Raw genomic sequence first — 25,729 nt, forward strand, 5'->3', positions numbered from 1 at the left:
AATCATTGCAAAATTACTTGTTTCACTGTCAGAATTGAATGTATTCGGTCCTATAACATTTGGAAAGTCTAAAACAGCTGTAAAATTAAATAATTTCAATGACATTCATGTTAGCAGAGCACTAAACCGGTGAGCAGAAGTCTTTAGTGTTCTATAGGCTGCATCCTATAGATGCAGAAAAGCTGCAGAAGATCTGGGTATTTTTTAAGCACAAAGGCCAACTATTTTGGCATTATGAACCACTGAGCAACTATCATAGGGAGTTGTTATAGAAAAAGCTGCTTGATGACTCGGCGGCATTATATGGTAAAATAAAGCAGCTCTTTTTCTGATTAAATGCTGTCTGGGTTGAAGAAATTCCTCTGGTCTCGAACGAATGAAACACTTTCTAAATCAATTTGATGCACTGCCTGGACATGTAGCTGATAGGAAGGCTGCTCTAACATGAAACGTTTCCCCAGACATGAACGATATGTACTGTATGGAATTTAGTTTTGTGCATCTAATCAACAATTCCACTGAATAACTGCACTCACTCAAGTTTTCTTTCCATCGTTTCACATTCACTCAGGTCTTCTCAGTCCTGGAGTCGACCTATCAACATGACAGTCTTCGCTACCTCTTGGACTACTTTGTTCCTGCCAAGCACCTCCTGCACAAACTCCAGCAGCACGCCTGTGTGAGTACCAAACTGCAAACACTGCATATGAGAACACACACGTCGCTGTATAATCAGACGCAGAATCAGCTGTCAAATGCTGAATGTATAGTGTGAGAAATATTTCAGCTGTTGGCTTTTTTGATTCATTGTCGTGTGTGTATTGGCAGAGCACACAGCTGAGGTCTCAACTCAGTCAAGACAAGGTTTGAATCAAGTCTGAAGTGCTTATGAGGCCTCATTTGTTTGTGGGGAGTTTATGGGAATTCTACGGAAGTTAAGACCAAGTCCAAGTTAAGTTGAAATTCTGTCTAACAAAATCTCAAGACAAGATGAAAGTCTTTGAAGACAAGTCCAGGTCAAATTTAAGGTCCTAGAGAACAAATCCAAGTCAAATCACAACTGTTCACATTGCTTTATGTATTTTTAACTCATTCAGGGCAAGTCCAAGTCAAGTTAAAGGTCTTGTCAAACTAAGTCCAAGTTACATTGAAGTTTCTGAAGAAAAAATCTAGACTATGCCACAAGTCTTCACATGGCTTTACTTGTTTTTAATAAGTTCATGGCAAGTCCAAATTAGTTGTGACAAATCCAAAGAGAGTTTATGGTAATTCTACGGAGGTTAAGACAACTCCAAGTTAAGTTGAAATACTTTCTAAATCTCAAGACAAGATCTTTTCAAACCAGTTCCCAGTCAAGTTAAAGGTCCTAGAGAACGAATGCAAGTCAAGTCACAACTGTTCACAAGGCTTTATGTGTTTTTAAGTCATTCAAGGCAAGTCCTAATCAACTAACGCAGTTGGAAGTAATTTCAAACAAAGTCTGAAGTCAAGTTGAAGGTCTTGTCAAACCAAGTCCAATTCATACTGAAGGTCCTAAATAATAAACCAGGCTAAGTCACAAATGTTCACATGGTTTCACTTGTTTTCAAGTATTTCAGGGCGAGTCCAAGTCAATTGACACAAGTCTAAGTCAAGTTTATGGCCTCAGCAATGAAAGTCCTAAAGGGCAAGTCCAAGTGAGGTCATATGTTTTCATAACATTTTTGGGTTAGTTAAGTCTTAAATCTTGTCACAGCAACTTCCTTGTCAAGCATTCTGTGAAAGCCAAGACTCAAGTAAACTCTCAGGTCAGTCTAGACGAGGTTTAAGTCAAGTATCAGATACTAAATGACAAGTCCAAGTGAGTTCATACATCTTCACAAGACCTTCACTTAAATAATGTCACTATGTATCGCCAAATATGGTCACACTGTGGTGATCGAGCCTATGGCCCACTGATGGAAGCCCCTCTGTTTGCACTATTATGAGACTGTGGTGACATTTCCAGTAAAAATCACAAACGGCGCACAGTTAGAGACTGTTTTCCTTCACCCAGCATTGGTTGGTCCACCAGAGAGGGTAGGCAGAGTAAACATAACAAACTTGTGTTGCAAGAAAACAAACAAAGATAGTGATCATTACAGATAATAAAACTTACAGGTGAAGGTGAGATCCAAAAACACACGTGCATTACGACTTGTCGACATAGGTGCTGTCAAAGAAAATAAAACAGAGAACTTAACACTTTAAGGCACAAATTTAAGTGACAAGTCTTCATAAAAGCATTATTATTGGGTCCATGTCATTCTCAGGTCTTTATTTTTTTGCCCTGAATCTAAGTGTGAAGTCTTCGTTGGAGTATCACAGTTCCTCGTGACATGAAGACACCGGTGCAAAGAAAAGTTCAAGGCTTTTATAATCTGACACATGTGTGACCCTGTCCCAGCTATCACTGCACTGTGGAGGGTCGAGTCAGCTCTAAAAACTCTCGCTGGCCGGTAAAATTAGTGAAAGTGTCTGGTGAAACTTGAGACATAGCAGCCGCCGTGACCCGCAGACAAAAGAGGTAGTTTCCTGCCTTTGGAAGCGACAGAGATGAATGAAACACGGTGAAAGGAAACATGAATAAAATGAGCTCTGGTTGTGATTTCCAGATGGATGGAAATAGTACGATATAGGATATGCAAACACATGCATCTTCCACTTGTGTCCTCACATCACTCTCTTTGCACTCTCTGCACGCAGAACAAGATAAACAAAGAGATGAAAGATGTGCTTAACTCGAAGCTCTGAGGTTTATAGTGAACAGCATTCCTTTTATTTTACTTTCCAGCAAAAAGATAAACAACACACACTGTTTAGCACAAGCTCGGAGGCTGAAAACTGTCTCATATTTCCCCCTTTACAGTTTTCCAAGACTTGGACACACACACATACACACACACACACACACACACACACACATGCTCAGGCATTGTGAGCAAACTATGTTTTCACTGTCGCTTAGTGGAGCTGCCTGGGAGTTAGACTGTGAGTCATGACAATAATTCCTTCCATATGTGAGTGTGTGTTACTGCTGTGAGAGAAAGTAGCGGTGGGAGTCGAAGGAGAGAATGAACATGGCTTTCATTCAGCGTGAAAAAAAGAGAAGATGCTGGAAGTTGCAGACTATAGTACACTGATTGAGGAATTTTTTGTGAAACGGGAGGCGCGGAAGAAGGAGCAAACACTGGGGTACTTTGAGGGAGAAGTAGGAGGAGGAGGAGGAGGAGAAGGAGGAGGAGGGGAAGAGGACACAGAATGTGGACTGACTCAAAACAGACAAACTTTGTCCGGGGGGGAAAAGTCACACATGCTTTTAGGGCCCAGTATCCACCCTGATATCAGACTTTTTTGCTTGTCCCAAAACTCAGCCACAGCAAGAAAACACTCAAGAAACTGAATAAGGGACAGAGGTAGAAAAAGGGATGGAGGAGAGGTCGGGAAAGGAATATAATTTGATCACGTCTCGTGAGTCTGGAGGGCACGAATGGGGGGGAGGGAGCAGCCTCGAGTCAGTCGATTAGACGTGACTGGGGACAGCAGAGAGAGGTTCTGGAGCAGTTTTATACCTGAAACTGCGAGAGGAAGGATATAGATCTGACACAGGATTGATTAAGGTGGGAATAGTGTTTGGAATAAGGTCTGAACAGATGAGTTGATACTGCAGGGGATGTTTGGGCCTTGGGTAAATGCTTCGTTTTCTATATTTAGTTCCATGTTGTTAAGCCTCACAGACGTGTCTTCCACTAATGAAACAGTGGACTGTTTTAACAGTGGCTTTCTGTTGTGAAGAGTTGGTCATCCGCAATTTTCTGTCTGACTCACACTGACTCTCTGCAGCCATCCAGAGTCTTCTCAGCTCGTCATGCCAGCTAAGCGGTTTTATACTTTTGGAAACGCTGCGTGAGTCACATGTCTGACATTTGTATGTGGCACTGGCTTTCGGCCAGTTGAAACAGTGGATAGTGTTGACTGGTGTGTTATCAGTTCTAGAAATTCAACTCATCTGAATGCCAAACACGACCGTGCAGGCAGGCAGGCTGGCTGGCAGGCTCCAGCTGGCTCGTGTGGGCTGTGGTTTGTGAATGGGAGTGCAGGATTGTGCGTGAGCATTAAATAGGATAGTTTCTGGCAAGAGGGGACTCTAAAGGTGAGATTTCTAAAGGGCACTACACATCCTACAGAGGTACAGAGAGAATGTCTAATTTAATGTAGATGAGGGTTTAAACACTCCTTTCTTCTTCTTCTTCTTGTGATCCTAGTCTCAGTACCTGGGCTGCCTGTTCCTTCACTCCGGCTGGCCTTTGTGTTTAGGCGAGAAAGTGGTGGTACAGCTCTCCACCCTGGACTGGAGGATCCTGCGCAGTAATGACTTCTACCTGCAGGTGGTGCCCTTCTCGACCCGCTGCCCAAGGCTTGCACTGAAATGTCTGGCCCCAGGGGGACGCACCGTTCAGGAGGTCTTGGTCCCGGAGTCACAGCATCCCCTGGTGTTCACCACTGAGTGGCTGCACAGCGTCAACAAAGAGCGAGGCCACAAGAGGGAAGGTAAGGAAACGACAAGCTTAACTTCTGCAGATGTTTTGTTGTTTTAAACATGAGAAAGCATGTAAAAGGTGTAAATTCTAATTAATGTATGGTCATAGAGTCTTACTATTGTGCTGCATTTATAGTTTAGAGTCAGGACAAGGATGGATTTTCTTCGGATTAAAGACCAGGACTTAGGGTCCTCTCTTACATTGGCACAAATCTCTGCACAGCACAGTGCAACCATCACTATTTTTTTTGTTTTTACGCCCAGAGCCAACATTGTCTAAGTAGTACTTGGACCCATTTGTGCACCCATGGGCGTGTTGGTCTTTAAATGAGGTGTGGTCAGATGCATTGTTGGAGCATTGAGGCAGCAGAAAATGACGGCACCACTGGTCGACAGAACCCCGGTCTAGTTGATATTCAAATGGAGATGTCGATAAGACGGATGAGTGGGAGACAGCAGAGGCAGAAAGCTGCCAGCTTCTGCGCCTTACATTTCACCTACATTATGCACCATTTAACTAGTAAAAGTGGAGTTGGACATGCAATAAATGCACTTGCTTCATGTACTTTAGAACATGCATTCTTTTAATAGGGCCTTTAGTCATAAAAAGAAACCCTAAGACTAGGTTTTTAGGTGATAATGCATAACAGTTTCTAGCTTAGCCAGTAAGTAATAATGTGAAGAGGACTACACAGCAACAACACAGGGGAAGTGAAACAGATGTGCTACAAGAGGCAAGTTTATGACCAAGGGAACAAGACAGGGGAGAGAAATATGGGTGTCAGCAGGTGGTGGTTGGTGAAAAGAACCATCTAAAGAAAGGCAGCAAAAGTTTAAACATTTATTTTAGTAGCTAGTATCTATCTATATTCTTGTATATCCTCACTTGTCATAAACTTTATCTCTTCTCGTCTTTGCACAGTTGGAGGAGGACTTGACACCTGCCTGGTCAGTACATGTGATGGTGTGGTTCGACTTCCGTGGAAAGAGGTCGTCTACCCGAAATTCGTCCACGACCCTTCCGAGGAGCTGGGCCTGATGTCCAACCACGAGGGCTCCACATCCGACCGCCTACCCAGTGAGGGAGGCAGCAGCCTCGGGGGCTGGGGTGGCTCGTCCTCTGGAGAGCTGGACTCCTGGTCCTGGGATGAGGAGGAAGATGATGGTTTACCGCCAGATGGCTTGGACTCTGAGTCTGGGCTTCCCCGGCGAAGGCGCAGCGAAGATGGGCTTGGGCGGACAGCGAGGCACCCTCAGCTGGACGGGGATTATGTGGAGCTGCTGGAGCCCAGGTTGGGTCCTGATGGAGGGGTCGACACAAGGCAGAGGTACCTGGAGATGCATGGGATTTGTAAAACAAAGACTTTGCCTCTGTGCAGGAGAGGTAAAGCCATCAAACTCCGGAAGGGGAGAGCTTGGGGATATGGGAGACTGGAAGGGTCAGGAAGCTTTCGAGCCGTCCTCGGTGCCAAAAGAGACGTAGTTTCCCCAAAAGGGGACATTTTACCTCCTCGGCCTTTACCAGGAGTCCCTGAACCTGGCAGAGGAAGGCGGTCTTACTCCTCTTCTGTCCTCGACTCTGATGAAGGAGATAAAACAAGCAGAGACTCAGGGGGTCTGGAAGGCCACCGTCTTTTCTTTGACGGCCAGTTTAAAGAGAGGAGGCCCGGCGTGGGCAAAGAGAGGGACAGCAACGGCCTGCCGCAGCCGTGCAGAGACAACCACAGAGGGAAAGACTCTGAGAGCGGCGACAGTTTTGTCGCAAATGAAATCAACGACTTGACGAACCACAAAGCTGGGCACGTCATAGAGGGCCACTCCGATCACGGATCTCATTCGGACTCTGTTTTCGAGGATACAGATAAACCACTGAGCGGAGACAGCGATGCCACAACTCCAACATCAGAGGCACCAGAGAAACCCTTCGCTGGAGTTTTAGAAAGCGGAGAAATGACCAACAACGGGTCTCAAATGAAGGTGACAGACGAAAGGGATGATGGAAAGACGGAGGACAGGGTCTGTCCCAGAGGAAAGGAAGTAAAAACTGCAGGATTCAGAGCACCAAGGTACACATTTATTCCTTATGGGCACTCTCACTTTCATTTTCACACTTCCATATGAAAGTACAGATCAGTAACACTTCGGTGCAAACTTTGCACACAACGTACATGATGTCCGAAACCACACACATAAAAGCTTGAAACCAAGGGTGCAAAAGACACCTTCTAACCCCCTTTAAAGGACATTATGTCCAAACAAGGTCATTTCCAAAGTGATACAAATTATTAACTGTCTGTTGCACCTCATTAGTACCTTCCTGTGCTTTGTCTTCAGGAGGAAAAGGAAGGGAAAGGGGGCCAAAGGGAGGGCTAGGTCCGGCGGCCGCGGACACCAGAAGGGACCAAAACAGCAAGGTAAAGCTGCTCAACCGAGTCCCACCACCTGCTCTGCTCCGACAAAGCTTCCAGTCACAGAGGAGAACCAATCAGAGCAAAGGAAAGAGGCGGACGAACCTGACGGGGTGCCACCTTCATCTATTGAGGGGACAGAGGACACGAGGACAAGCAGTGCAGGTCTGAGGACAATTTAACTTTAATGCATGAGCTAATACCCCTAAGGATATTTTATATAACTTTTTCTATCCCTCCACAGAGAAAGAAGCCACTTCTTTGCCTGTCTGCAATGGCCAATCAGGCGCATCCTTACTAAACCACTCTAATGAGGCGTCAGCGTCAGGAGAGACATGTCCTGAGCAGCTCAATGGTGTTACCTCGAAAGAGCCCCCCCTGCTGAAGGAACTGGACACAGAGCTCCTCCAGTCAGGGAAGCTGAAGTTAACAGGCAAGTTAATGTCAGACCTGTAGTCTTGTTATGGTAGTTAGACAGCCAGTTAGTCTTATACAACCCTGATCTCCAAAGAAGTTAGGACAAAACTTTACAAAGAAAGCATATTTAATGATTTGACCCCTGGACCCCCAAGATTGTGTCTCCGCATGCTACAACTGTTGAACTGTTTGCATTTTTAGAGCCTCTCCTGTCCTCTCCTCTCAGCTCTGTGTAAACAGATTTTCAGTTAATTTTTGTTACATGACCGCTCGTCTCAGCAGAATCAATCATGGCTTCACAGTGTCGCTGAGGAGGAAAATGTAATGTTTTTTAACAGGATTTAGTTAATACAAACGGTACATTTTTGGCAATGTTTTAAAGGAGGTTTTAAAGTGATTCTGACAGAATTATCACAATTTTAAGCTTCATTTTGGAGCCTTTTTGTAATCGATGATCCATTCAAGGACTGTCAGAATGTTCAAATTCGGACGATAATGCATGTTTTTTTACAGTTTCTTTCTACAATAAATGGTGAATTTTTGGCGATTTATTAAAGAAAACATGCATTTTAGAGGGTTAAACTATAAACTTTTGTTTGTTTTTTGCAAATATACACTCTGCTCTGTTTTTGTTTATTTTTCACCCAACATACCAACTTTTTTGGAAATGGGTTGTAGGTGCGTTTACCTAAATTTTACAAAAAAAAAAATTGCACTTATTTTCAGAGCCATTAATCAGTCTGATATGAGTGTACAAATATGATTATAATTGCTTATAACCGATAGACAACTTTTGATCATTAACTGTGAGCAGACGAGCAAACAACTGAGTCACAGTTCACCTGCTCAGGAAAATGTAACGCCTCGTTTCCAATGAGCTCTCTGCATGAACAAGAGTCCATTCATTCCTATGGTTGCAGTGCAGATAGCTAATTTGTCGTGCCTTTTAATGGTGCAAATGCTATAAAGTGTAACAAAAAGATAACTTAATGGAAGCTCTGAAGTTCCTGCTTGCATCCCACTGACATGCAGAAAGTTTCTAGTCTCAGCATGTTCGTCCTTTAACCGTCTCAGTGTTTAACCTGTTGTTTACTGACCACAGGGACAGTGGACAGGCTGGGACGTGCTCTGGTCGTCACAGAAACAGACGCATCAGAGGAAGGCTTCTCTGAGGACGAGATGGCCCGAGTCCTGGCCTGCTACCACAAAATCACTCGGTAAGGCTGCAATCCTCCAACTACAGTTGGAAAATTAACCAAGAGACACATTTCAGTGGTTGGAATAGTTTTTTTTCCTAGATCAGGGTAATTTAATCACCTGTAAACAACCATGGCCTCTGCATTCTCTTTTGTGCAGAATAACTCAGAATGCCAGAAATAATAAAAGTTGAATTTCTTGGGTATTTATTTTTACAGAAATGTGACTAAAATAGAATATATATTTGCACATTTTCCCAAGAAGTTTGACCAATTTTAGGACAAAACTGAAAATGTAAAAATTACTTTTTAACAACCTCTACTTCTAACCTTTCTTGTCCTCTCCTCTCTGCTCTGTGTAAACGGCCCTTAGTTTTGTTCAAAATTTACTAAATATTTGTCATGTGACTGTTCGTCTCAGCTCAGTCATTCAGGAGTTGCCAGTTGCGTTCTGAAGTGCAAAATTTAGTGTTTTTTTTTTTTTTTTTTTTACAGCATCTGGTTAGTGGAAATTGTTTATTTTTGGAGATTTTTTAAATGAGACATATAGAGTTAATTCTGATGAAAATATCATTATTTTAGGCTTAAAAAATGGTTACATTTCGTTTACGTATCACACATTATTTCTTCACATACTGTTGGAAATGTCTAAATCTGAGGATTATTTCTGTTTTTACAGTTTGTGACTATGATTAATGGTGTAATATTTGTAATTTTTCAAAAAGAAATAATGTCTTTTAAATCCACCAGTGGTTTGTCACTGATTCAAACTCTCTAGAAATATAATGATATATCTTAAAATCAATGATCAGCTGATTACATTCTGGCTCGTGGCACTTGTTTCTTTCATAAACCTGTTCAGTGAAATGCCTTTATAATTATCTCTGATTCGACTTGCTTCTTGCTGACTTTGCCAAATGCAGTGAAAGGTGGGGTTAAGAAAGTGCAGCATGTGCCAGAAAGCAGAGAAAATACCCATAACAAGTGGATTCAAAGTCAATTTAACAATATCTCTGAGCTCGCCAGTTTACTTGGCACGATCGCGAGTCGTCTGTAGCTCAGAGCGAGTCTGAACAAAAGTTCCCCAGCAGGTTTGGGAAGAAATTATATGAAGTTTAAGGTTTTAAAACACAGATCACGCCCAAAATGTCCCCTAAAAAAGTACTACAATTAGTTTTAATCTCATGATATCATTTTTAAGAGCACTCTTTTTTAACTCATTTTAGTATAAATCTATTTATATAGATCTATTTTTCTTTCTTCTGTGTTTGTGTGTGTGTGTGTGTGTGTGTTTAAAGCCAGGTCTTGGGTGAATTATATATAGTTGATGGATGAAGAGGATGGAAGAGAAAAAAAAAGAAAAAAAGAAAAAAAAGGATATATATACATATATATATATATATATATATATATATATATATATATATATATATTTAAAAAACAACAACAGTAAAACATATAATAATAATAAAGTTTATAATAAAGTTAGTTAAAAAAATAATATTATCATTAATGATAATGATAATAACAACAACAACAACAACAATAAAGTTATAATAATAATAATAATAATAATAATAGTCTTTCAGGGGGCTTGAGAGTGGCAAGTAGGGCTTCTTTCTCTCTTCTCATCTTTCACTTTTCCAAGTGCCCACAAGTGTTATAAATATTGGAAAAATTTTGAACTATTTCTATTTTTACAACCTCTCCTCTCAGCTCTCTGTAAACAGATTTTCAGTGAATATTTGTCACATGACCATTCGTCTCAGCAGAATCAATCATAGCTTCACAGTGTCTCTGAGGAGCAGAATTTAATGTTTTTTCACAGCATATAGTTATTACAAACAGTTTTTTTTAGCTGAGTTTTAAATGAGACATGTAGAATAAAGATATTTTGACCGAAATATCAAAATTTTATGCTTCGTTTTGGTTACTTTTTGAGAGTGGCAAGTAGGGCCTTTCTCCCTCTTCTTTTCTGCTCCTGTTTAAACTTCCTCCATCTATCCTCATCAGGCCTGCAGCCAAAGAAAAAGGTCTCACGGTGTTAATGGACAGCAGGCGCTCCCCACCCTCCGCCCGCTGCCTCTCTGCACTTAAATCGTTCCAGGTGAGACACAAAATGTGCTAAATGTTTGCTTGTGTTGCTCTAAGTTGCCTGCAGATGTGTTGAAGTAGCCTGTATGTGTTTTGTTTCCCAGGTGTTGGTTCCTGGCGGTCTTGGATCTGTTCTGGTTCTGGTGGACGAGCAGCAGGAGTCCCTCTCTTTGAGCGTGGAAGGAGCAGAGGTGAGCTCATGCAAATTACATGTTGACGGTTTTTTGATCCTGCACGCACGCACGGCACCGCATTGTTCATTTCCTGTTGGTTTTACTTCTTTTATTTGCACTTTTAAGCTTTAAAACAGCTCGAACACCCACAAGGAGCATAAAATGTGCAGGAAAAACACAAGTTGGCCACCATAACAGCAGAAATAACTGCTCATAGATGTAAAATATTCAATATTCCCAAGCTTTAATTCCATGAATGCCAGATTCACATTCTGCTTGGATCTAAAAGAACCTTATTCCGATACATTTGGCACATCTACACTCGCGAATAGCTCTTTTTTCTACTGGCAATTCAGCTCATTGCTCCGCATTGATCCACAGAGATCTTTCGTGCTCACACGCATGAGAAAACTTTGCTTCGCCATGTGGTTTGTGTTTGAGCTTGGCAGCTTTAAAACGCTGCATGTTAAAGGGAAATGCCGCCCAAAAAGATCTCAACAGCTGTTCGAGCTGCGCCGCACATTCCTCCGCCTGTTTTATGTTCGGTTGTAATTATATTAATTCCAGCTGATGAATTAACAAATACAGATGATGCAATCACGTTTGTGCTTTCTCAGCTCTTTCTTTTCAAGGATACATAACAAAGAAGGGGGAGTGTTTATCTGTTGCCATGCAAAATATTGGCAGTTTATATTAACCCTCTGAACCCCAACAAGCTGTTTCAGGGCCTTTTTATATTTTACTCACTTGTATTTCACTGCAATTTATAAAATATATATAAAAGTCCTGCAGCTCTATGGAATCAGCACAATCATGACTGCAAGTGGGAATAACTCAAAAATGTCTTTTGTACAGAATAACACAGTTGTAATGGCATTAGTTATTTAAAACAATATTGATGATAAATTATTAATGATAAATGATATATTATTTTTAATAAAATTGGAATTAAATGGAATTTATATATAAAACACACCCACAAGTGTTGTGAATATTGTGATAATAAAATTGTGTCTCTACATGTTATACAGATTTAACTATTTACATATTTACAGCCTCTCCTGTCCTCTCCTCTCAGCTCTGTGTAAACAGATTTTTAATAAATATTTGTCCGTGACCGTTCGTCTGAAGATGTTTTAAATGAGACATGTAGAATAAAGTGCTTTTGACAGAAATATCACAATTTTAAGCTTTGTCTTGGTTCCTTTTTCTAACGGAAACTTCCGTAACCTATGATCCATTCGAGGACTGTTGGAAAGTTCAAACTCTGACAATAATACCTGCTTTTACAGTTACTTTCTATGATTAACGGTGTATTTTTGCCGATCTTTTAAAAAGACAACATACTTTTCATGGTTTAGAGGGTTAAATAACGACATTTGCAAGTATTAAAAGCTCTTAAGAGTTCATATATTCAAGGTGAAAGCATGATTTCTTGCCTTATTTTATAAACATTCTGGTAACACTTTACAATAACCATCATTTATAAATGGTAAACAGATAGTTTATTAATGTTTAATCATCATTTATAAACCGTATATATAGGCCATTTAGAATGGTAAATACATAATTTATTAATGTTTAACTAACTAAATAATTTATAAATTATTATACTTATATTATTATTATATATTATTATTATTATTATTAATTATACTTAACCATTAACAAACAATTAAATTGTAATTAATAGTTTATTAATAGTTTTAGTTGCACTCATTATAACATTTTTAACACCATATTAAGTATGTTAATGATTTTGAAATTCTTCATATACCTTTAAGAAATTGGTTGAAAACATTTACGATTAAATATGTATAGCACTTTGTAAATGGTTAATAATTGGTTTATAAACCATCTATAAACATTACTTAGTTGGTTATTGTAAAGTGTTACCAACATTCCCTTTCTCTTCCTTATGTTGATGTAATTTTCGGTAACACTTTATATTAAGGTCCTTGTAATAACCATTAATTAACAAGTAATAAGGCCCTTGTAAGTCCTTACAAGATGCTTATTAACATTACTGTGTGTTTATAAGCCTATATAAGTGTTAATAATGGCATTATAATACAGCTAATAGCAGGCTATAAGAGATGTATAATAAGAACATTAATAAAAACCTCATGAGTATCTTATAATTCTTCATAATAGCATTACAAACACCCATAACCCACCCATTATGTCTTTGCCATGCCTTTATTAATCTTTTGTTTGCTTATTGATATTAAAATATACTTTATTGCTCATCTATAATAAGATAACTATGCACTTGTTAACAGTTAACTATGCTTTTTGCAGCTAAAGGGATCTAAAGTGAGAACAATGTCTTATTACTTGTTAATTAATGGTTATTACAAGGACCTTAATATAAAGCGTTACCTTATTTTCTTTTCTTGCCTTTAATTCTGATCCTCTCCTGTTGTGTTTCAGATCCACATGGTGAAAGGAACCGGAGTCCTTCAGCAATATGTTGACAAGCAGCAGCTGCCCACAGAGCTGGACGGAGACTTCACCCACTGTCACTCAGACTGGCTCGCCTTCAGACTGGTGAGATAATGTCCTGTCTTGTTTTTTCCCACAGTCATTTCTATTTTTTTCTACTGTAGATCCACTCAGATTGATTCCAGCACTGACCTCAGCGTCTCTTATTGTGGTTTTGAGCAGGAAATGATCACTTCAGGCCATTTAAGATTGATATCTATGTGAAATTAATTACAGTCATTGTCTCACAGAACGGATGTTGAATGATGTATACAGCAGCCCTGCAGCTTTTAATATACAGTATCACAGCTGGAGACACATTCAGTGTGAAAATCTGTCATTCTTCTGTTGTAGTACAGTAAAAACGAGGGAGCTGGGAGTCTGTAGAGGAGGAAGGATGGAATAGAGGATGTTGGCGGATGATTTCAGAGATTCCTGATGAACTGGGTGTGGAGGATAAATCAAGGAATTAATTTTACTCACTGTCACTAACAAGTTAAATTTATCTGATTTTTTTTTATTATTATATATATTCTTTTATTATTTTTATTGGAATAAAATGAAATATATATATAAAACACTTTTCCAAGTGTCCACAAGTGGAACGAATATTGAAAAAAAATAAGTCTCCACATTTTATACATATTGAACTATTTACATTTTTACGGCCTCTCCTGTCCTCTCCTCTCAGCTCTGTGTAAACAGATTTTTTTTTTTGTGAATATTTGTCACGTGACCGTTCGTCTCAGCAGAATCAATCATGGCTTCACAGTGTCTCTGAGGAGCAGAATTTAATGTTTTTAACAGGATCTAGTTATTATAAACACTTTATTTTTGGAGACGTTTTAAATGATGTATACAGCAGCCCTGCAGCTTTTAATATACAGTATCACAGCTGGAGACACATTCAGTGTGAAAATCTGTCATTCTTCTGTTGTAGTACAGTAAAAACGAGGGAGCTGGGAGTCTGTAGAGAAAGAAAAATGGAATAGAGGATGTTGGCGGATGATTTTAAAGATTCCTGATGAACTGGGTGTGGAGGATAAATCAAGGAAAGCTCTGAGAAGAATCTTAAGGGCTTTTAATGGCTTTTTCCCAGACAGTTTATGTTGCTTTATCCAAACAGATGAAAACATTTTCCTGTCCTCTGCACTTTCTCTGACCTCTCAGACTCAGACTATGAAAAAAAAGTGATGAACCTGTGTTTCTACTTTAATGACTGTTTGAGTCTGACAGCTTTAGCTAACATTCTATTAAAAGTTCACATTAATATAAATGATTGTGTTATGTTTCAAATAACTTAAATGATGTGAAACTGGTGTCAGTACTTTTATTACTAACAGGCAAGAAGAGTAGAGCTGTGCAACAATTTTTTAAATATATTTTTAGTAATTGTAAATCTTGATATCTTTTTAGACAGTTACAGGGGGAAAAATACATTTTTAAATGTTATTTACACTGTAAAACATTTTTTTTAAACAGCCTTCCTACCAAGAAAAGATCCTTGACTTTGGGATTCTCTTCTTACCTTTCTGCTCTCTTCTCCCCTCAGAGCCTGGAGAGTCTGACAGAGCGCTGTGAGAGCGCCATCACGCTCCTCGGAGAAGCTCTGCAGTCGATGGACACTGAGCCGATGCCGGACGACATCAAGGTGCAGAACATAGAACAGGGCGTGATTTTAACCTAATTTCACAGTTTCTCTGCAGTAACAATAATATAATATAAGCTTAAAGAGCTATCAGACTTTTAAAATCTTAATAACCCCCTCCCCCCAACTCCTACTTTTTGCACTACAGGTGCATCTCAATAAATTAGAATATGATGGTTCAATGGTTGATGATAGTTCAAGTCAAATAGCCCCAACCAAGTATTGAGTCATATAGATGGACATACTTTTCAGAGGCCAACATTTTCATATTAAACATACTTTTTAAAATTGATCTTTTGTAATATTCACATTTTTTGAGACACTGAATTTTAGGTCTTCATTAAATGTAAGCCATAATCATTATAATTAGAAGAAATTAAATAAATTAAGACACAAAATGTTTCATTCTGTGTGTAATGGATCTATATAATGTGTTATTTCCACTTTTTGAATTTAATTACTGACAAAAATAAACTTTCTATGATATTCTAATTTATTGAGATGCACCTGTATACTGCAATGTGAACTTGTTTTATGTTTATATTTATATTATTATTTATTGTCTATGTACAAAAGTGCTTTCCGCTGCTATACTTCTGTGCTAGATATTCTATTTTTTATATATATATATATGTATATATATAATAAGGTCTGTCTAATCCTAAATCTAAGTCATAATCTAATGTTTCTCCTCCAGGCTGTTCCTCTCAGCATCGACAAGCACAGACAGCTCATGGCGAGCGTCCTGGCCGACCAGCGTTTAACCGAACCACAACAAAGGGGCGGAGCCTGGCTCGCTGGACTGACCAATAGCGCGTCTGGACTGGCACAGAAGTCACCAGACTGCAGGTACCAGAGCTGCTGGGACATATTCTTTTATTATTTTTTATTGGAATAAAATGGTATTTATATATAAAACACTTTTCCAAGTGCCCACAAGTGGAACGAATATTGAAAAAAAAAAAAAGTCTCCACATTTTATACATATTGAACCATTTTTACAGCCTCTCCTGTCCTCTCCCCTCAGCTCTGTGTAAACAGATTTTCAGTGAATATTTGTTACGTGACCGTTCATCTCAGCGGAATCAATCATGGCTTCACAGTGTCTCTGAGGAGCAGAATTGAATGTTTTAACAGGATCTAGTTATTACAAACACTTTATTTTTGGAGACATTTTAAATGAGACATGTAGAATAACGTGATTTTGACAGAAATATCACAATTTTAAGCTTCTTTTTGGTTACTTTTTTGGTAACCTATGATCCGTTCAAGGACTGTCGGAAAGATCAAATCTTGACGATAATGCCTGTTTTTACAGTTTCTCTTTATGATAATCTTTGTATTTTTGGCGATCTTTTTAAATAAGACATACTTTTCAATCTGGCTGAACAATGAGGGGTTAAATACAGATTTAGACATATTATTGACTGAAACAACATATGCATATATTTGGATGATAATAATGCTGCTTTTTTTTCTGAGGCTGCTGCAGTAAACATCAGACACAGGCATGTTGAATAAGGGCTATTTAAAACACAAAGATGTTGTGACAAACACAACATTTCTAATTGGGCAAACACTCCGACATGAAGAAAACCACCGTACACACACGGCTCGGTCCCGAGGGGCAGGAAACGGATCCGCGTGTCCTTTTTCCTTCCCACTTCTCATTTTTTGATTGAGGGATTTTTTTCTGTCAAGATGAGTTATAGGTTAAAAATACTCCTCATCCTGAAAACAAAGTTGTTTGTTTTTAGCCAAATGAATGAAAACCAGCTGGAGGAATGTGAACTTCACTTCAAACGGAGGACGGAGCGACGCGGCGTGTTTGTTTGTGCCGACTGCAGCTTAAAGATGATCTAAAGACTGCTGTATCTGTAGCTGTTCTTCTCATGCAGTAATGAGTTTTGGCTTCAGTCTGAGCGAGAATGAGGCCAAATACAAGTGTAGGCTGATTGCTGATTTGATGCCTTTTTTGCCAGACGGTCGGTCTGCAAGGCTTTTTTGTTTTTCATGAATATATGTGCATCATGTCTAACAGAAAGAGATGTGTGTTTTTGGCGACGGTAATGACAATTAGAACTGAAATACATCTTTTTTAAAAAGAGAAAAAGGGAACAAACATCTCACTCCTGTTCATGTGTGTTTGCTTGTTGGGTTAGTAAAACTTTAGATACTAACAATAACTGTGTTATTCTGCACAAAATACATTTTTGAGTTCTTCTAGCCATGATTGTACTGATTCTATAGAGCTGCAGGACTTATAACTTTTTTTTTTTTAAAGATCGCCCAAAAATACAATATGTATCGTACAAAGAAACTGTAAATAAAGGCATTATCGTCAACATCTGAACTTTCCGACAGTCCTTGAATGGATCATAGGTTACAAACGTTTCCCTGATAAAAAGGAACCAAAACAAAGCTTAAAATTGTGATATTTCTGTCAAAATCGCTTTATTCTACATCTCATTTCAAACGTTACCAAAAATAAAGTGTTTGTAATAACTAGGTCCTATTAAAAACATTGAATTCTGCTCCACAGTGACGCCATGATTGATTCTGCTGAGATTAACAGTCATGTGACATTCACTGAAAATCTGTTTACACAGAGCTGAGAGGAGCGGACAGGAGGGACTGTAAATTGCAAATAGTTCCATATGTATAGCATGTGCAGACACAATTTTATTTTTTAATAATTGTGACAATTGTGGGCACTTGGAAAAGTGTTGTAAATATAAATTACATTTTATTCCATTTAAAAAAAATTATCAGAGAAATTCAACTTGAATTGTTCTTTGTTTATGATTTATGTCACTATAACTACACAAAAGACATGTTTGAGTTGTTCCCACTTCTAGCCATGCTGATTTCTGATTCCATAGAGCTGCAGGACTTACAGATTTATATAGATTTTTTCTATTACAGTGAAATACAAGAGCAACAAAAAAACACCTTGAAACGGCTTGTTGGGGTTCAGTGGGTTAATTTTGCCAGTTTGCATAAATCAAACCAGTTTAAAGTTGAACACAGAACTCAACCCATCTCCCTTAATGCTGAGTAATCTTTTCATTTTTGTCCCATCAGAGCTGCTCTCGCTGCGACCTCTAAACTCTACGACAGCGTGGACGACGCCCTCCACCGGCTCGTCCGAGTGTCCAACCAGAGAGGACGAGACCTGGAAGCTCTGGGACGACTGGCGGGGCTGGTGGACAGACTAGAGAAGGTGTGTGAGCGAGAGAGAGGGTTTTTTTGTTGTTGTTTTGCTTGCTTCCTCTCTTCAATCTGAGCATCTTTTCAGCGTCCAACATTGCTCTGCACTTGAAAGGTTTTCAGTGCTGCAGCTCCACCCGTCCTCCTCCTGGGATTGGAGGGAAACTCCCTCATTTGCTGGTGTTTACTGAAGCCTTGTGTGTGCTATAAGATGTTCTTCTTCTCGTTCTCCTCCCTTGTTTTGCTCACACACAGAACAACAAAGCACCCACTACAGTATCAGACCACAAGATGTGAATCTCCACTTCCCTCGTCTCTTTCGCTCTTTGTCCCCCCATGTACAGTAAATGCTCTGTGTCCTCCTCTCACCCCTCTCCCCTCTCCCCCTGTCTCTCTCATATCCCAGTGTGATAAGGAGATTGAGCAAGTCCAGTCCCAGCTGGAAGACTACAAGGACCCTCCTCTATCTCTCAGCAGACTCTCGCTCAAACAGCAGAAGTTCAAGACGTTCAGAGAAACAGCCAACGTGAGTTAAGCTCTTCATCTGTTGAGTTAAAACCTGTCTAGAATAAATGTTAGAATTTAAATTTACTCAATTAGAGCAGGGTTCTTTAAATTAAAGCCACTATGTGTAGGATTTAACCCTCCGAACCCCACCATCGAACTTATGTTTTCTTTAAAATATTGTCAAAAATTAATTGTTTATTGTAGAAAGGTCAGAATTTGAACTTTCTTACAGTCCTTGAACGGATCATAGGTTATGAAAGTTTCCGTTAGTAAAAGTGACCAAAAAGAAGATAAAAAATGCGATATTTCTTTCAAAATCAATTTATTCTACATGTCTCATTTAAGTGTCTCCAAAAATAAACTGTTTGTAATAACTAGATCCTGTTAAAAACATTAAATGAGACGAACGGTCACGTGGCAAATATTCACTGAAAATCTGTTTACACAGAGCTGAGAGGAGAGGACAGGAGAGGAGAGGCTGTAATAATGTAAATAGTTCAACATGTCTAATATGTGGAGAAACAATTTTTTCCCCAATATTCATAACACTTGTCGGCTCTTAGAAACGTGTTGAATATATAAAAAACATTTTTTTCCAATTTATAAAAAATAATTCATCAAAGAATTTCAACTTGCGTTTTTTCTTTTTTATTATTTATGTCATTATAACTGTTATTCTGCACAAAAAACATGTTTTTGTTGTTCTCATTTCTAGCCATGATTGTGCTGATTCCATTGAGCTGCAGGACTTATAGATTTTATATATTGCAATGAAATACAAGGCCACACTGAGTAAAATGCAAAAAGAGCAAAAAACGTCTGGAACTAGCTGGGGTTCAGAGGGTTAAACATTTAAACTTTGGCGCCATTTGGTGGTAGCATCAAGAACTGACATTGACTGAATCAATTTTGACCAGAATTCTGTCATGGATGTAAAACTTTAACCTGAAAAGTAACTAAACGTACAATATTTGCCATATTTGAGATATAATAGAGTATAGAGCTGCATAAAGTACTGATTTTGAACATGTTTTTTTCCCTTTATACTGCAAGTTTCTCTATATAAAAGTTGCTCTAATGTCTGACTGTCATCCCGTTAGCCCTCAGCTTCACATCTAACTGTGACTGACTGGCTGACAGACTTGAGAAGTCAATGACTGAGAGTTTAAAATGTAAACAGATGTCTTCTGAGTCCACTTTGCCCTTCATGGGTATATTTGTGTCATTCTTGTGGATTTAGACAAATGTAGAAGTTTCGTCAGCACATTCCCAGAAGAGGAAGTTTCCATTATTCCATTAATGATTCCCCGAGTGCGTCCTGTCAGCCCTCGACTGTAAACACTTGAGGGTTTTTTTCCGAGTAGAGACCTCACTCATAGTGGATCTCCCCCCGAATCCTTTCAGGATCTGCACAGCGAGACTCTGTCGGTGCTCAGCGATCTGGAGGGCTGGTGCGAGCTGGACTGGGCGGGCCTGCGCCAGGTCCAGATCCGGCTCCCTCCGGTGAGAGAGAAGCTGAGAGACATGTCCCACTGTCTGTCTGACTGCTGGACCACCCTGGACAACACTCAGAGGCTGCTGTCCACGCTGACCGAGGTAACAGGAAGCCACACAGGAAGTTCAGATCACACATTAATGCTTTCCCCTGAGACCATCTGATCCTAGAAGCATAGCAGCTGTGTTCGATTGTCTTAAGGATATCAACCGTTGGATGGCCCAAAAATCCCATCACCTCAATAACATAAAAAAATACAACTGAAATCATACTGTTCAGTCCTCCACACACAATTAGTCAATTACAAAATCACCTCGGTCGACTATCCGCCAACATAAAGTCCTCCACCAGAAATCTGGGAGTCACATTCGACTCAAGCTTTTATGTAATTCTGTCTATCTCACCTCTCCTTTTACTTTTTACTTTTTTACTCCTCGTACCTTTTATTTTCTGTCAATCTGAGAATGTCTTGTGATTGTTTCTGTTCTGTCTCTTATTGTTTTTCTTTTAATGTAAGAATTGTTTTTAGCCTTATGGCATCATCCTTTTTGTGATTAACTGCTTTCTGTCGAAGCTTTTTGTAAGCTGCTTTTTTTAAAAAGGTGCTATATAAATACCGTTATTATTAATATTAATATTATTATTAATATTATTATTATTATTATTATTATTATTATTATTATTAATAAATCTTCCGAAGGGCAAACTGGAGTCACCTTTCCTTTCCTCTCCAGGCCACCCAGTGGTGCGAAGTGGTCTCCACCTCCTCCTCCTCCCCTTCTTCGTCTTCTTCCGCCTGCCCTCTGGCCTCCCTCCCTCCCATCCCGCCATCCCGTTTCCAGGACGCTCGCTCCTTGGCCATAGAGCTGGGCGGCGGGCCGCTCCTGGACCTCTGGACCCAGACGGTGGAGCGCTACCAGCGGACCGTGGCGCAGGTCAAACCGCGGTTCCTGCAGCCGGACAGAGCGCAGAACCAGGGCCAGGGGAAGACGAAGACGCCGTCCGCCAGCAGCCTGTGGGACCTGATGGGGCCGGAGGGGGAGGGAGACTGGGGGCTGGGAGCCGGAGGGGGGGAGAGCGGGCTGCAGTCCTGGGGGTCCCTGGCATCGCTGTTCAGACCGCAGACCTGCTCCACGCTGAAGATCGGAGAGGAGAGAGGGAATAAGAAAGAGGGATCGGGAGGAGGAGCAGGCGGAGCTGGAGGAGGGAAGTTCCTGCAGAACCTTCTGAATCCGGCAAAGAAGAGCGTGAGTTCATCTTCTGTGTTTCTCCAACTGTTGTTATGTTAAAAAACAGCTAGTTACACCATTTATAAGAGCAGAAAGAGAACAGAAAATATCAGCTATTTTTAAAATTTACTTGTGTGAATTGCATCAGGAAAAATAACCAATCTAGTGACCTGTCAATCAAATGTAGCCACGGCCCAAATTATACGATTCTTTATCTTCTGTTTTCTTCTAAATGGGGCCATTATTTACACTATTAACATCAGATTGTCTTGAAGAAACTTTTTTTTTACTAACGATTGAGACCAAAGTGTTGTCCTAAAAAAAATTCTGAGGTAATAAAGCAAGTGAGAAGTTTTCTCATTTTGTATTGAAATGAAGGGATCAAGAAGCTTCTGCAGCCGCCGTCAGCGCCCCCCTGCTGGAATTTTTGGTAGAATGCCGCTTAAGGCACTTCCTGGTTTGCCTCCCTGCTCAGACCCGGAGGTTGCCGCCTGATTTTAACATAATGTCCCTCAAACTTTCAGCCCACAGAGGCCTCGCTCCCCACCAAGCCCCCCAGGAAGCGCCACCCGAGCTTCGACCTGCAGGCTCTCCTGGCTCCTCGGAGAGGCGCAACCACCCCCAAACCATTAGAGTCCCCGGTGGGCGGGCCGAGCCGCAGCTCCCCCATGTCGTGGCTGGGGAGACGAGCCGCCGCCGACCCGGTCATCGCCACCAGCATGGCCGCAGCCATCCCCGGCTGGGGCGGAGGAGGAGGTGGAGGAGTAGGAGGAGCGGGAGGAGGAGGAGGCGTGTTGATCAGAGGGGTGGAGGTCAGCAGCAAGGAGGTGGTGGACCACACGGGGTCGCCACGGCAACACGTGCTGCTGGGGAGGACGGAGAGGGAGACCGGGACGGACCGGGCCGGGTCGACCGCTCAGAGGTGAGTCTGACTTTATATTTATATAAAAAGGAACAGATTCAGATGTCATTATGTTTGTCTTTAACGGTTACTTTAACATATAATAACCATAAAACAATTATAATTATTTTTTACACGTCTCATGTGATTATTGCAGCAAAAAGAGTTTACGTTTGTTAATTTAGTTTTTATGTTTATTTTAATTATTTATGTTGTGAGATAAGTTATATGTTCATAACTAGCATTATAAGTAGTTTTTATTCATTTGTTAATTCAAATTTGGATCAGAATTTCTAACCAGTAAATTTAAAAATAGATAAATATTTTTTATAGACGTGGTCATGTATAGATGTAAATCTATAAAAATATCTATAAAACAAGAGATGGAAATAGAAAGATCAGGATTAAAAATTAAACAAAGAAATTAAAAGTTAAGAAATGAAGAAATACAAATAAAAACAAAAAATAAAAGATTATGCAATCAGGATTAAACATTTAATAATAAAAATGATTTTCAAAACAAATAAAAATAAAGAATAAATAAAAATAATGAGACAAAAAGTATAAATAAATAAATAAATGATGATAAAGAGATATTAGATTAAAAATAAATAATTACAAATTAAAAAGAGAGATAGCAATCAGCATTAAACATTTAAGTGAAAGAAATATTAAAAAAAAAATTAAAATATATTTCAAACAAAGCATGGACAAAAGCAGATTAAAAAAACTAAATAAAAATGAAGAAATAAATAAAAAAAAGTACAAAGAAATACAAATAAAAAGGTTGGTAGCAATCAGGATGAAGAATTTTAAATAAAAAAAATATTTTTTTAAATAAAATGTTTTCAAAGAAAGCATGGACAATACAGATGAATTAAAAATGAAAATATTAAAATAATGACATCTCATTGCTGCATGTCTCCCCCTTCCAGTCACTGTCTAATAAAGCAAGAAAAATCATCTCTAAAATGTCTTTCTTGTGTACTCTCCTGTGAACTTTAAGAGGAAAAAAAGAATATCTACAAGCTCCAAAACAGGACCGGCATGATAAATCAGATTAGGGAGAGGCCGGCCTGAGCTGAATGGGAGAAATGATTCATCCTCTTTGGGATCATTCAAGTGCAGCTGAAGTCTGTTTCTGGATGATTTTATCAGTCAGCGTGCAATCTCAGATAATTTGATCTTCAGTGGCTGTTTGATCTCTGGCCATTTCTTACTGCTATCTTCACTCCCACTTCCTCTCCCCACTTTCACTCATCCACTTTCTTCTCCTCTCCTTATCATCGTCTGTGTGTCTGCAGTAAGCTCTACCTGCTCTGGTGCAGGATGCTGAGCTCAGAGAGGCAGTACGTGGCCGTGCTGAAGGGGGTGGAGGAGACCTACCTGCCCCTGATGGAGCTCTCCGACACCCCGAGCTCCATCAGGGGGAAGGCAGACACGCTGTTCCCCAACTGGGCCAGCCTCAGCAGCTTCCACTCGCAGAACCTGCTCCCGGCCATGGAGGGCGCTCTGGTGCAGAGTCTGCTGCAGCAGGACTGCTTCAGCAAATATGTAAGTTCAGTGTGTTTTCTTTAAAAGATCGCCAAAACTGCATCGTTTATCGTGGAAAGAAACTGTAAAAACAGACAAAAAATTTCGTCAGAATTAGAACTTTCCAACAGATTATAGTTTACGGAGGTTGCTGTAAGAAAAAGTACCCAAAATTAAGCATAAAATTGTGATTTTTATGTCAAAATCACTTTATTCTACATGTCTTGTTTAAAACGTTGCCAAAAATAAACTGTTGTCATACAGCATAGAAGAATAAATAAATAAATGTTAGAGTTTAAATTTACTGAGCTCTCAATTAGAGCAGGATTCTTTAAATTAAAGCCACTATGTGTAGGATTTAACCCTCTGAACCCCACCAACGTAATAAATGTTTTTTTTGAAAGATTGCCAAAAATCCATTGTTTGTTGTAGAAAGAATCTGTAAAAACAGGCATTATCATCTAATTTTGAGCTTTCCGGCAGTCCTTGAACATATCATAGTTTACGAATGTTTCCATTAGAAAAGTGACCAAAACAAAGCTTAAACTTCTGATATTTCTGTCAGAATCACTTTATTCTACATGTCTCATTTAAAACGTCTCCAAAAATAAAGTGTTTGTAATAACTAGATCCTGTTAAAAACATCAAATTCTGCTCCTCAGAGACACTGTGAAGCCATGATTGATTCTGCTGAGACGAACAGTCACGTGACAAATATTCACTGAAAATCTGTTTACACAGAGCTGAGAGGAGAGGACAGGAGAGGCTGGAAACATGACAAGAATGTTTTCAAGTTCAATATGTATAGCATGTGGAGACACAATTTATTTTCCAATATCCATGACACTTGTGAAAAGTGTTGTATATGTAAATTCCATTTTATTCCAATTTAAAAGACATAATTTATCAGAGAAATTCAACTTGCGTTTCTTCTTTTTTTTTCTGATTTCTGTCATTATAACTGTGTTATTCTGCACAAAAGACATGTTTGAGTTGTTCACATGATTGTGCTGATTCCACAGAGCTACAGGGCTTATAGATTGTATATATATTTAATATATTGTAGTGAAATAAAAGGCCACAGTGAGTAATTCGCTCTCATTTGGGAACGAGCTTTGTCCTCTTGGTGTTTCAATTTGCTATGTACGTTTTTTTTCCTAAAAAAAGTGTCAACTATTATCTTAAGTTTGTGCCAAAACTGTGATGCCCAGAAACGTCGCAAACACACACTTCTCGTGGGTCAAAAGTGATGAGTAAGAGTTTTTTTAAACAAAAATCATGCATAGTATACCTTTAAAAAAACATATATATATATATATATATATATATATATATATATAAAACATCATGTAATGTAAACAATCTAATGTCTGGCATTTGGGGACAATGAAAGATTTTTTTTTTTTAAATCTACTTGTTGGCAGGTTTGTTGGAAGGTTTGTTTACATTAGTTTGAAAAGATAAAGTCAAACCTCGTTCAAATGTAATCACTTCTTCTACTCTTTGAGGATTTTGTACAGGATTCTCTTTTTGTGGCACATAAATCCGTCATCAGACATTTCAATATAAGAATATTAAAGAATTTTACTTTAAATGTACCAGAATTCAATCAAATAAAAGCTCAGATAAGCACAAATAATTCATGTTTATTCATTAAAACAAAGACATTTTCATTTGGTTCTTTAAATCTTAATTGTCTAATTGAATAAAACTTCTACTTTTTTTGCTCATTTTTATTTATTACCTCTCTGTCTCTTGAAGCGGGAGCAGTTTCTGCAGTACTCTCACTACATCAGGAACAAACCAGAGCTGGATTCTCCGCTGGTCACACAGGCCGCCGACTTCTTCAAGGTGAGATTCATCATAAACTCTCTAA

The 25,729-nt window shown here is 39.3% G+C and overlaps 1 protein-coding gene across 1 annotated transcript in view; it reads left to right on the top strand.

Moving 5' to 3' along the window:
* arhgef40 (Rho guanine nucleotide exchange factor (GEF) 40) overlaps window positions 1-25,729 on the top strand; it is a 62,637-nt gene that overhangs the window by 12,708 nt on the left and 24,200 nt on the right. The window contains exons 3-20 of the mRNA XM_059354664.1: window positions 572-679; window positions 4,284-4,569; window positions 5,481-6,624; window positions 6,893-7,131; window positions 7,211-7,399; window positions 8,486-8,600; window positions 10,593-10,686; window positions 10,778-10,864; window positions 13,280-13,396; window positions 14,883-14,981; window positions 15,676-15,827; window positions 18,063-18,201; window positions 18,595-18,714; window positions 20,100-20,291; window positions 20,925-21,437; window positions 21,944-22,341; window positions 23,625-23,874; window positions 25,615-25,704. Coding sequence (XP_059210647.1) covers window positions 572-679; window positions 4,284-4,569; window positions 5,481-6,624; window positions 6,893-7,131; window positions 7,211-7,399; window positions 8,486-8,600; window positions 10,593-10,686; window positions 10,778-10,864; window positions 13,280-13,396; window positions 14,883-14,981; window positions 15,676-15,827; window positions 18,063-18,201; window positions 18,595-18,714; window positions 20,100-20,291; window positions 20,925-21,437; window positions 21,944-22,341; window positions 23,625-23,874; window positions 25,615-25,704 — 4,332 coding nt within the window. The remainder of the gene's footprint in view (window positions 1-571; window positions 680-4,283; window positions 4,570-5,480; window positions 6,625-6,892; window positions 7,132-7,210; window positions 7,400-8,485; window positions 8,601-10,592; window positions 10,687-10,777; window positions 10,865-13,279; window positions 13,397-14,882; window positions 14,982-15,675; window positions 15,828-18,062; window positions 18,202-18,594; window positions 18,715-20,099; window positions 20,292-20,924; window positions 21,438-21,943; window positions 22,342-23,624; window positions 23,875-25,614; window positions 25,705-25,729) is intronic.

The sequence above is a fragment of the Centropristis striata genome, chromosome 17 (assembly GCF_030273125.1).
Source record: "Centropristis striata isolate RG_2023a ecotype Rhode Island chromosome 17, C.striata_1.0, whole genome shotgun sequence".
Taxonomy (NCBI): domain Eukaryota; kingdom Metazoa; phylum Chordata; class Actinopteri; order Perciformes; family Serranidae; genus Centropristis; species Centropristis striata.